A 12495-nucleotide genomic window follows, 5' to 3' on the forward strand; every position below is an offset into this window, starting at 1 on the left:
AAGTAAACAAGGAGCAAAGAGCATGAACCTTTAATACACCATCCTTAGAATTTTATATCAGGCAATGATATAAAAGCTTTCCCACGGCAAGCATGTATTTGTTGTTCTTTGTCCTTTCTCTTTCCCCTCTTAAAAACCACCAGCTGGGCTTCTAAGCACTATCCTTCCATCACACAGCCTTTCTCTACCTAGCGACAACTTCCTTTGCAAAAGTAATTATAAAGATCTTGCCTTTCATATATCTGGAGTACACTGAAAAGCAATGATTGTCAATGCATAAGGCTAACTGAAAACTTGACATACCTCCAGTTACAGGCATATCTCATTTTATTGCTTTACAGGCATACCTTGCTTTCAATTTTTTTACAAATTGAATATTTGAGGCAACTCTGTGTCCAGCAAGTCTATTGGCACCATTTTCCAACAGCATTTGCTCACTTCATATCTCTGTGTCATTTTTTGGTAATTCTTGCAATATCTCAAACTTTGTTACTATTTTATGTTATGGTGATCTGTGATCAGTGATTACAACTCACAGAAAGCTCAGATGATGGTTAGTATTTTTAGCAATATTTTCTTAATTAAGGTACGTACGTTATTTTTTAGACATAATGCTGTTGCACACTTTAATATGCATAAACATAAACTTTTACATGCACTAAGAAACCGAAAAATTTATTTGACTTGCTTTATTGCAACCCTCGCTTTATTGTGTTGGTCTAGAACCAAACCTGCAATATCTCTGAGATATACCTGGACTAGGTTTTTTCAGACTCTCTTGACTATTTTGTGCAATGCAGTCTTTCTTCTTCTTTTTTTTTTTAAAAGATTTTTATTTTTATTTATTCGACAGAGATAGAGACAGCCAGCGAGAGAGGGAACACAAGCAGGGGGAGTGGGAGAGGAAGAAGCAGGCTCATAGCAGAGGAGCCTGATGTGGGGCTCGATCCCATAACGCCGGGATCACGCCCTGAGCCGAAGGCAGACGCTTAACCGCTGTGCCACCCAGGCGCCCCCAATGCAGTCTTTCTTATCCACTCTTCTTTGTATAAGTTGCCATCCTTGCTTGGTTACACTAAAGTGCATTTAGAATTACATATTCATTTAGGTTACATTCCTCTCCAGGAGAGAAGATGTGAGCTGTGCTCTGTCAGATTCCTGTCTGTAAAGGGTTGACCTTGAAAGGTCCTGCAGAAAGTGGCCTCTTAAATCCTAGGCACTTCACCTCAACTGTGCTTGCTCACAAAGTAGGCTTCATGCCATGGACCCTGGTACTTTTCAAGTACTGTTGCACAGAGAAGGAACAATGCTAAACTATGGCCATAACCTAGCTCTCAAATAAGGTAAAGAATGTCAGAAGCTGGGATTGTAAGTTATGAGGTATATTCTGAGGGCAGAAATCAATTTCTGTGGAACTGGAATGGAACACCTGCCTCATTTAAGGCTACCATATGACACACGGTTTCGAAAGTGTTCAGAAAACTTCATTTACTTTACAAGACTCAATTCTTGAGTTCCCTCCCTTGGGAAAAACAAAATTGTAGCTAAAGTTAAGGTTTCCGCAGCAGTTGCTTGTGCGACAAGAAATAGAATCAAGGAAAGATCTGCAAAGATGAACATGAAATGGCCATTCAGACATGGGTTTTGGGAAACAGTTGCAGTATTGCTTCTCTCCCTGGCAGATGTCAGTAGCCATCAGGGCCACCTTCTCTCTCACACACCCTCCCACAGTGTGAGGCCTCACACACAGTTAGAGGTCATATTCTCAGGGTGGCACGGACCATCTTTCAAACAGACAGTGAAAAGACATCTTAATGGGGGAAATGAGTCATCCTGGGAGCTAAGCGGAGGATGGTATACCTCGATAATGGCGTGTTTAACAGAAAGATTCTTTGCTCTCATGGCTGCCTTGGCGCACCATCCGTCCCCTGGGTGCTCTGACGGCCCAGCAACGGCCCACTGACTCCACACCCTTCCGATCCAATTAATGATGGCGCCCACTCCACCTACCAAGCACATTTCCAATTTTAGCGGTCTCCAGCTCTCCACCACCACCTACTTCTCTCCTCCACCTTTCATTCCTCTCTGTGGGGGTCAGTTAACTAGTTGACTACTTACGAATCCTTCTATCAATAAAGATTTCAGCCTCCCTCTAAGACCTTACACTGAAATCTGTAAGGATTTGTGACCCTGACAGAGAAAAAAAAAAAAATTAGAAAGCAGCTAGCAAAACTTTCCTGAAAGATAGAAATACCCAAGATGTGAAAATTATCTTGAAAGGACGGATTCCACACTATGAATCCCCTTTTCTCCTTACCTCCAGCTCCCTGTGATGAAAGATCGGTAACCTTAGGAATAAATGGCAAATTCTGTAACAATTAGGTTTCTTCCGGGGAGCTCCACGGGGATGCAAAAGTAACTCTGTGGTGGGGGGTGGGGGGTGGGGGGCAGAGGGAGACCGGGGGCAGGTTCCTAGAGCCCCCATTCTTCCTTTGGCCACCTGGTCCCAAGTTGCCGCGTCCCCGGGCGGCGCGCGCAGGTCAGCGCCGCGCCCCGGCGGTGGTGTGACTCAGGGGTGTGACTGCGAGCCCCCCGCGCGCGCCCGTCCCCACCCCCGCACCCTGTGCCCGCCCGCGCAGCGTGACTGGCCGCCGCCGCAGACCCGGCTCCAGGAGGCGCAGAGCGCGGCGCGCTGAGCCGGAGAGGCGAGCGGACTGCTGCCTGGCGTCCGCCGCGCTGTCCTCCCTCCTCCGCTCCCTCCGCCCTTCTCTGGCGGCCGCGCTGCTTGGGAGCCCGGGAAGCGGCTGCTCCAAGCCCGCAGCTCCGGCGCGGGGACCCGCAGCGAGGCGGGGGCGGCGGGAGCGTGGAGACCACAGGCCCCGGGGACTGGCGGAGGGGGGCACTGGCCTGGGCCGGCAAAGCTGAGCGTGGGAGTGTTTGCGCGTGAGATCAAGAGCTGCACCCGTGCTCCGCGCGGACCCCGCCGGCCCCAGCCCAGGTCGCCGCAGCCCAGGAACCTCCCCGCCCGTGCCCCAAGGCACACGCGGCACAGCCATGAACACCAACGATGCCAAGGAGTATCTGGCCCGGAGGGAAATTCCTCAGCTTTTCGAGGTAGGGGGCCAGGGCTGGCAGACGGCCGGGAGGATCCGGGGAAGGCATGTCCGGGCCTTTGGGGTGGGGGGATGAAGCCGCGCCCGGTCCCACCTTGGCGACACGGGGCACGGAAGTGAAGAGGCTTGCAGAAGCTCGCTTTCCCGCTTGCCCGGGGTAGTCGCCCTTCCAGTGGGTTGCCGGGGTCCTTGTCCGGTGGCTGGGCTCAGAAGCCCGCATCTCGCAGATCAAGTTTCAGTCCTCCAGGAAGCAGGTTGCCCCCACCGTACCCCTCGGATGTGGAGGGTGGGCTGCCGGCGGCGGTCGGCCCCGCTTTCTAGGGGCGAGGGCCAGGCCAGGTGGGTACGATGGCGCTCCGGTGCGAGCAGGGACTCGAAACAGAGGGGTCCAGAGCCCTAGCCCCTCCGCGCGCGGAAGGTCAGGACCCCGCGGTGAAGGGGAAGTGTGGACGGAAGTAGCCTTCTGAGGGGACAGCTTGGAGGAGACGGATGAAGATGCAAAAAACGAATGCAAAACCGTCGAGTGCAGCACTATCTCCCGGGTGGCAGGCACCCAGCGCTGCTATGCGCTTTCGGTGAATGAACTCCTGAGCACGTTTTCCGTTGCCTTGGAAGGGATCATTCTCCTTCCTCGCCTTCCCGAGGCTGTAGCTTTCGCCTGCTTTCTCCAACCCACCTAGAGAAAGCAAGTCCGAGAGAGAGCGGCGAGGCGGGCGTGACTCCTGTTGCTCTGTCTTCGGACCGCATCACCGCATCATCTCCACCAGGGACCCAGCGGATAAGGAACACTTTGGGAATGTGGGAGAGGAGGCTTGAGGATGAACTAGAGGAACCTTGTTAGTTCTAAACCGCAGCCTACGTCTCGGAGCCTTTTGCTTCCTTTCCTTCTCTCTGTATTTGAATTTTGAAATATTCCTTAATTCTATGTGCTTTCGGTTGAAAACAAAAGCAAAAAAAAAAAATGGAAGCTTGCCAAGCTTCATAGATGAAGACAGATGTATTACATTCGCTGCAAACCTGGCCTCCCCATCTCTGAAAGATGGACTGTAGACTGATCAGTAAACTAAGGGTCATAAGTTGTTCTTTGTCCTGTTTGGGAGGTTTATTCTGCTAAAAGGAATTTTAAAACACCATTTGGGAAAAGAATCTGTTGCCTGTTTTCCCAAATTGTCTTTAAAATGGGCCACCATAATTGCAGATGTTCATTTTTTCTCACCTCTATAAGCCACCGGTTTCAGGTTGGTCTGAAGCCAAGATTTCCAGGTAAACCACGCACTGAGCACAAGCCTGGTTTGTGAAACCCAAATCTAGCAAGTGCCTTACTCATGCTTGAAAAGAATCAGGAGGTGTTGCATAAGGACAGGTTTCGGGCGTAGGTAGGATTCTTAAAGAGTTTTCCATTTTTTTTTTTTTGTTTTCAATTTTCAGAAAGTAAATATGGAGCTGAAGAGTTGAAGGTTTTGTCATAAATATTACTACTGAGATCAATTTCATTTTTATCCTTCTAAAAGAATAATTAGAAACATCTGCAGGAATGTCACCTGATTGCAAAGTGCTGCTTAATAGTATGTCTGTTTTCTTTATAAATGTGGGTGCTGTTTTTCCTTCTTGATAACTGCAGAGATTTTTGATAGTTTGTTCATGAAAATCTACACTGTGTATGCAAATAAGTGATGGCTGGCATTTTTGTCCAGGTATTCTGTTGTTTTGTTTTTCTGCATATGAATGGGACATTTTAAAATAGTGTACACCCAGAAAAGAACTCCACTCCCTTAGGCGAAATGCAGTAATACAGTGTACTTAAATGCAATCCTGGACAATTGGAAGATGGAAAAAGACTTCTGGTGACCTCCAAAGACTCCATCCTACCAGTAAGAATCTGTGCTTTATCCAGCACGCGACAGAAGTAAAACCTGCCAGTTCTCCATGTAATAAGCATAGACAGCAAAACCAAATGCTTTGTTTCCAAACTGGATTTTCTCCGTCAAACTGTAATCATGGTATGCGAAGTTTCTAACTATACAGAGTTTATCGATTAGGTATCTATCAAACCAAAAACATTGCCTCGGCTGTAGATTTTAGACATCATTACAGACGAAGCAATTGATTATTGAATCTACATACTATCAAACAACTAGATGTATCTACCTGACCATTTCAGATTTTGTCCTGACTTGAAACATCACATGCACTAAATAGGATATCTCTGATAGGTTCAAGTTTAAAATGTGTTTCCATATTTTAGAGTAGATATTTAAAATAAAAACCATTTTCCCCCTGACATTGTCATGATTTCTTGGCTCTAGCTAACCTTAGGGTGTATGTATTGATCTTATACTACTGTGTGTTAGAGCAGAGATTTACAATTAATGTGAATTCTGGTGAAAGTCAAATTAGATTATTCAGGTTCTCAAATGATTAACTCAAAGAGACTGAATAATAATGTCTATTGGTTATCTTGGATCCCTGATGGTGGGTGGCTATTAGAAGGAAGGGTTAAAGTTATCCATGGAGTGGAACTCATTCCTTCTAAAATTAGTACCCTTTGGGGAGTTAGATTTCTTTAGAGAGGCTGGAAATGTATATTTTCCAGTAAAAAAAAAAATTTCATTGAGTATGTTCACTCATTTAGGCAATAATAGGGATTTAAAAAAAAGAGAGAGAGACCTTGAGTGATTCATATTTTAGTTGGTTTATGTATGGGGCACAGATAATCTGGTATTTTCTTTTTATCCCATATCATATTTTTGCAAGATATAGAGAGAGGAATATGTGGGTTTTGGAATCAGAAATATTGAGTTGAAATCCTGGGCCTACAAATTGCCAGCTGAATCACCTTGATCAACCCATTAACATCTCTGAGCCATGGTTTCCTAATCTATAAAATGGGATAATAATACCACATAGGGCTGAGAGTGCATTGGGTGAGCTAAGGCATACAAAGACAGAGAGTAAGCACTGCCACAGTTAACTATATTAACAGGAATGTGAGGAGTTAAACACAATGTGTGTGTCCGCGTGTGTCTGTGTATATGTAACACACAGGTCTTGACACACAAACTGAATGTGGATGCCCAGATTAGTTTTTTCCTCTCCCTCTGCAGCACAGCTCCTCTCAGCACTCTAACCCATACTATTTGGGATTTGAGAGAATGAATGTACCTAGAAAGAACTACCTACCACTTTGAGCAAATTGTGCAAGAATAATTTGAAAATAAAATACTGTATTTAGCAAAGATGTCAGCCTTTCAAAGGGTGTGTGTGTGTTGTACGTTAATAATGTAAATTGGTGATAATAATCCTCTGTGCTTTTTCCATGAAATACTGTAAAGGAAAATATTTTGCATATCAGTCCAGTTCCCAGGAGTCAGCATTTCCAAATTTATAGCATTTTTAGAAACCAGTACATGTGACACATCAGACACCAGGTTTTCCTCTATAACCTCAGTGGATATTGTGATGACTTACTATATATCAAATAGCATTTTTTCAAGTCTCAGACTATGTTTTGAGTAAAATTTTTTTCCTAATTAGAAAACAGTCCAATACGTACCTACCATGTGCCAGGGATAGTGTCAGGGGCTAGATACTGAAAAATAAAAAAGACCCACTCTGTGTTGTTGAAGAGTTTACAGTTTAGAAGATGAGACCAACACATACACTGATGGTTTCAGTATAAATGACAGGAAAGATTTTTTTTTTTTTTCTGGGTAATAAGGAATGTCACAGAAGAGGTCCACAGGCCAACCTGGGAGCTCAGGGAGGCGTCCTGATCATAATATTAACTAAAACCACCAACGTCTATTGAGTATTTACTATGCGCCTGGCCCTCACTATGCACTTTACAAATACTAAATTCTTAATCCTTAAAAACTCCCTGGGGTAGTTGAAACTCCATTTTACAAATGAAACTGAGGCTTGGAGCTTTAAGAATGGGTAGGAATAAGACAAATAATGACTGGAGCATTTTTACACACTGCACTTCATCTCACTTTGATAGGGTGACTCCATTTTAAACTATGTAGTTGTCTGAATTGTTTAAAAGGCAGACAATGCTGAGCTGAACACTAATGGTCAAGAATTTAGGGGTTATCTTAATTACTCAGCAGGTCATAATTCCACCTCTAATCGTTCATTAAAAAAACAAATGCAAAGAACAAAAGCAACCCAGAATTTAAAGATGGGACATACAACTATTTTAACAAAGGTAGTTTTGGAATCTGTTTTATATGAGCGTATTTTGTTGTATTTCAGAGCCTTTTGAATGGACTGATGTGTTCTAAGCCTGAAGACCCAGTAGAGTACTTGGAAAGTTGTTTACAGAAAGTCAAGGAATTAGGTGGCTGTGACAAGGTGAAGTGGGATACATTTGTCAGCCAGGAAAAGAAGACCTTACCTCCGCTCAATGGAGGACAGTCACGGAGATCCTTTCTAAGAAATGGTAATGTATATGTAGAATAATGGTTTATAGTTACCAGCAGTTCTCCTTAGAACACATCACATACACTGTAGGCAGTTACTTATTTTACTAGGTTTCCAAAAGCCTGGAAAGATTTTTGGCCCTGGAACATGATTAATCTCGCTGCTCCGAATTCTAATCACCTTTGTGATAAGACAAACAAAAGTACCTGCCACTGTCCAACACTTCCCTAAAGGCTTAATGAATTTTTGTATTTTTGACTTCATTATTTTGCAAAATGAATTACATTAGCAAACTATGAATTTTTCTTAAAATTGCAAGTAAGAGTTTCCCAAATAAATGGATAGACAAAATAGCTATTATGTAACAATTCAACATTTCTTAATTAGCTGGGAAGAGTTTGGCATAATATGTTTCCTAACTCAGAGTTCATATTAATGTATCTGCATAAATGCATATTAAGTTTATACTAGTTAATCCAACAAGTATTTATTAAGCAGCTACTGAATGCAGCATATTAGATGAGGCATTTTTGGATGCTATAAAAGAAGTAAAATACATGAACTTGTCTAGCAATTTTAAGACCAGTTTGGAACTAAGAACAGTTCAGTAGAGGAGATTCATGGTATATTCTAATAGCTTTCTGAACACGCTTATCATGCTTATCAAAATGCTCATGCTTATCAAAATTAGTGGTTCAACATCAGCCAACCACCTTTTAGGCTGTGGTTGAAATTGAGAAGTATAGTAATATGTGCAGTATGGAATTATTTCCAATCAGAGGAAACTAAGTTTTTTCTTTCCCAGTAGCCAAGATCATTATACTTTCAAAATTTACACCACTTTCAGAAATTGTACCATGAAATGTTTTAGCTATACAGACAGAATTTGCAGTATTTATAATACAAGTATTACAAGTATTTGTAATAAATACAAGAGGGAAATAAACTTCAGTTTATTTTATTTAGTCATAAGGCACTTAAATTTTATTTGAATGCAGTGTGGGGGGAAAAGTCATAGTGTGTTAATTTTTTAAGAAACACAAGCAGAAGCAACATTTTCTCAGAAGCATCTCCAGAGAACAGAATCCTTCCTAATCCATGCAGGAATCATCACTAGTTGATTAAGAGGCCTGAATGCTCAAGTGACAGGTGCCTCTGAGGCACACCACTTAGTAAATTTCTGCTTTGGTGAACAAAATGACGTTTTTGTGGGCTCGAAGGGTTCATGTACCTTCCCGAGATGGCTAACTTACTTCTCTGTGTGTTGTTACACTGTTAGAGTCTGGCTCATGTTAAATACATGCACCATGCCCTTGTTTAATCAAGTGAGAGAAGTATGGGGAATCATTTCTAAACCTTAAAGCACTAACAAACTTTAGGTATTACTGGATTTAGTCAAAAATATTCTTATACTTTTAAATTTAAATCTAAGAGAATATGACATCCCCTTAGTCCAAAAGCTGCTCTCAGACTAGGTATGAAAAGTGACTGTTTTGCAACAAAATAAAATCCGAATGCTTCTATTTCATACTGCTACTTGGCTTGATTATACATAGAAGCCAGGCAGGCCAAGTGTATAATAGGGAACAGTGGGGACTGTGGTCAAATAAGTGAGAACAGTTGTTGTCTAAAGGCAGTCATGTACAGATTTTGGAAAAATGTTGAGCTGAAAACACATCTATCAGGCTATATTGGGCCCACAAATGACCAGTTTGGAACTCCTCATTTAGCAGGATAAGCTAAAATAGGAATGGAAAATGTAGGTTTAACTTTCATTAGAATTAAAATTGTTAATTTTAGAATCTCCATACCTACTAATACTTTACCGAAATTCCTTCTCAGAGATCTTTTAATTAATCATCAAACAGAACCTTTCAATGTACTATGATGACAAGAATGCCTTATTACATTCCTATATCTAGGACACATGCTGAAAGACAGAAAATGGTTTCTAAATGGACTTTCTGTAATAATAACATTTTATTTTATGAAATGCTTTGCATACTTGTGCTTTGTAAATTTTAGCTATAATTTATGGAATAGATTATTAAATTAAAGGAAACTGATAACTTCTCAGTAACTTAAAGCATCATGATTATTTCTAGAAATAGAAAGTGATTCATGTATATTTTGCTGAAATATTGATATAGCTATGCTAATATATAATTATGAAAAATTAATCTATGAATTAAAACATTTGAATCATTTAGGCAGATTACTTTCATACATAAAGCTATGATAAAAAGCAAGGATAAATTATTGACTAAAAGGATGTTACTGTCAATGTAAGATAAGCGTACATTTTTTTTCTGTCATATGTACACAACTGAATAAATAATTTGTTGTGAATAAAAGTTCTGATCCCATAGCTCCAAATATCTGTAGAGCTTCTGTTCTGGAATATCTCATTGTCATCTTATACTCAACATGTTTAGAAGCAAGCATAGCATATTTGGTTCAAAACCAGCACTCTTTCCTTTTCTTATTTCGATGAAGTCAGTCAGTGAGTCAGTCGAGCATTAAAATAACCACTCATTGAGGACTACTATTGTCAGACATTCTTTTAGGACTGAGGATGTAGCCACTGAGAAAGAACAAATATGGTACTGCCCTCATGGAGTGACTTACAGGGTATTATGCTAAGTGAAATTAGTCAGTTAGAGAAAGACAAATACTATATGATTTCACTCACGTGTGGAATTTTTTGTCTGTTTTTTTGTTTTTTTTCACTCGTGTGGAATTTAAAACAAAACAAACAAACAAAACAAAACAAAACAAACAGAATCCTAAAACAGAGAATAAACTGATGGTTGCCGGAGGGGAAGTGGGTGGATAGATGGGTGAAATAAAGGGGATTAAGAGTACACTTGTCTTGATGAGCACTGAGAAATGTACAGAATTATTGAGTCATTATGTTGTACACCTGAAACTAATACCACACTATGTTAATTATACTTTGATTTAAAAAATAAAAAATAAAATATTGAAATAAATTAAAAAGAAATGCTTCGCAAATAACTATAGGAGTGTAGATAGTGAACACCCTATACAGGTATGATATATATGTATCATATATATAGTATATGTATCATATATATAGTATATACATATAAAATTATGTGTATATATGTATATATATGCATCGTATGTATATAAATCATATACATATATGCTATACATAAAAATTATTTAGAATATAATGCTGAGGTTATTTAAAAAATTTTTATAAGAGATGTTAATCAGAAATAATTGTTGACATAAAAATAATTAAGTTGTGATCATTTTGACTATGGAATAAAAAATGTTGATGGTGAAAAATATATACATATAATTAGAAGCACAGTGGGTGCTATAGGAAATACCATATTCTATAGGATCAACCATATTAACAGGGAAATGGATCCAACCTAGGCTGGGGTTCAGGGTAGGCTTCCTGGAAGAAGTGATATGCTAATGCTTGGAGACAGAAAGCTGGGTGGGTGTTAGCTAGAGAAGGATGGAGGAGTTTGAGTAGATACCAGGGAGTAGAGAACAGGGGTTACTGACATAGAGGAAGAGGGTATGATACGGACAGGAGTGAAAGAAGCCCACTATTTCTGGAAGCAGAAGAGAGACGGCAGAAAGATGCTATATGAAAAGCAATGTGTTCCTTGTTCACTTAGACTTGAAACCTAGTCACTGTTTTTGTAATATCACCTCCTTTCATGTCACAGATCTCAATCCTAACCATGTTCTTCATATCTAACCACTTGCGTCCATTTCCCGTACTACCCCTCTAAGTGAAGCCCCCATTTCTCACCTGTGCATTACTGTACCTGACTCCTAGCTGCTATTCCTTCTGCTCCTCATCTCCCTTCTAACCACCATCAGATTAATCTTCCTAAAAAACATATTTCATATTTAATTATGTCACTGCTTTACCACTCCCCCCAAAAAAAACTGTCCGCTGGTTTTCTACCATTAAAGCTAAACCCTTTTTACCATGGTTGTCAAGGCCCTTCACCCTGTGGCCACACTCTGCCTACCCATCTTCTAGCTTTTCTCTATGGGAAGCCATCTATTCCCTTTGTTAACAATTCAACAAATATTTATCAGACACTGACTATGTGCCAAGCATAGCTCTAGATCCTAGGGATACAGTCCCAGGTAAGTAGGGTGCCTGCTTCATGGAACTGAACATTCTAATGGGAGAAGACAAACAATAAATGGAGACCTTTCAGATGGTGAAATAGTAGATGCTATGTAGAGCATTATTAGAGTGATGTCCTTGAAATTAGGTGGCTACTTGAGATTAAAAAGTCAGTAAAGTTCTCTTATAGGAGCTGTCATTTGAGCGAAGGTGTGAATGGCAAGCAGCAGACAGCCATGGGATTGCATTGGGAAGAGCACTTCAGGCAGTGGATTGTGGGGACAATTTGGAAGCAGGCAGACCAGTTAGGATTCTATTATAGTAGTCCAGGTTAATGATGGTGGCTGCAAGAGTTGTGGTAGTGGAGATGAAGAAAAGAATATGCATTTGGGATATGTTTTGGAGATAAAATCTATGGCAGTAGATGTGAAGAGTGAAGGAAGAAAGTAATTGAGGATAATGCCTAGAGTTTTGTTCTGTGTTGGGTGAAACAATTTAATTTCAAGGCAAAATAGGATACTGCTGTCAGTGTCTTTCCTATCATAAACCCTTCCCAGAATTTTCTAAAGAATATCCACTATCATTGCAGACTACTCTACTCCTTTCATGGAACTGCAGTGAGTCCAGCAGAATAGTAGTCAGTGACCTCATTTATTGTATCAACAGAGCATGAGAAGTTCTACCTTATCAACACCCCAGAAAGAGATATGAACATGATGACATACTAAAATCCAGTTGTCCCCATAGCTAAATCCCTCATGGAAAGCCAATTGGCTCCTGTTTCTTTTATGCAGGTGCTTTTTGGGTAGTTAGGGCTTCTCTGTGCGCCCC

The 12495-nt window shown here is 41.0% G+C and overlaps 1 protein-coding gene across 2 annotated transcripts in view; it reads left to right on the forward strand.

Moving 5' to 3' along the window:
- Positions 1–2586: 2586 nt before the first annotated feature.
- AK5 (adenylate kinase 5) overlaps positions 2587–12495 on the forward strand; it is a 234947-nt gene continuing 225038 nt past the window's right edge. The window contains exons 1-2 of one of the 2 annotated variants that reach the window (XM_019802846.2): positions 2587–3114; positions 7368–7554. In XM_019802846.2, coding sequence (XP_019658405.1) covers positions 3055–3114; positions 7368–7554 — 247 coding nt within the window. In that variant the 5' untranslated portion in view covers positions 2587–3054. The remainder of the gene's footprint in view (positions 3115–7367; positions 7555–12495) is intronic. The other variant, XM_002922313.4, reaches the window with a different exon arrangement.

The sequence above is a fragment of the Ailuropoda melanoleuca genome, chromosome 2, assembly GCF_002007445.2.
Source record: "Ailuropoda melanoleuca isolate Jingjing chromosome 2, ASM200744v2, whole genome shotgun sequence".
In the NCBI taxonomy this organism is placed as follows: domain Eukaryota; kingdom Metazoa; phylum Chordata; class Mammalia; order Carnivora; family Ursidae; genus Ailuropoda; species Ailuropoda melanoleuca.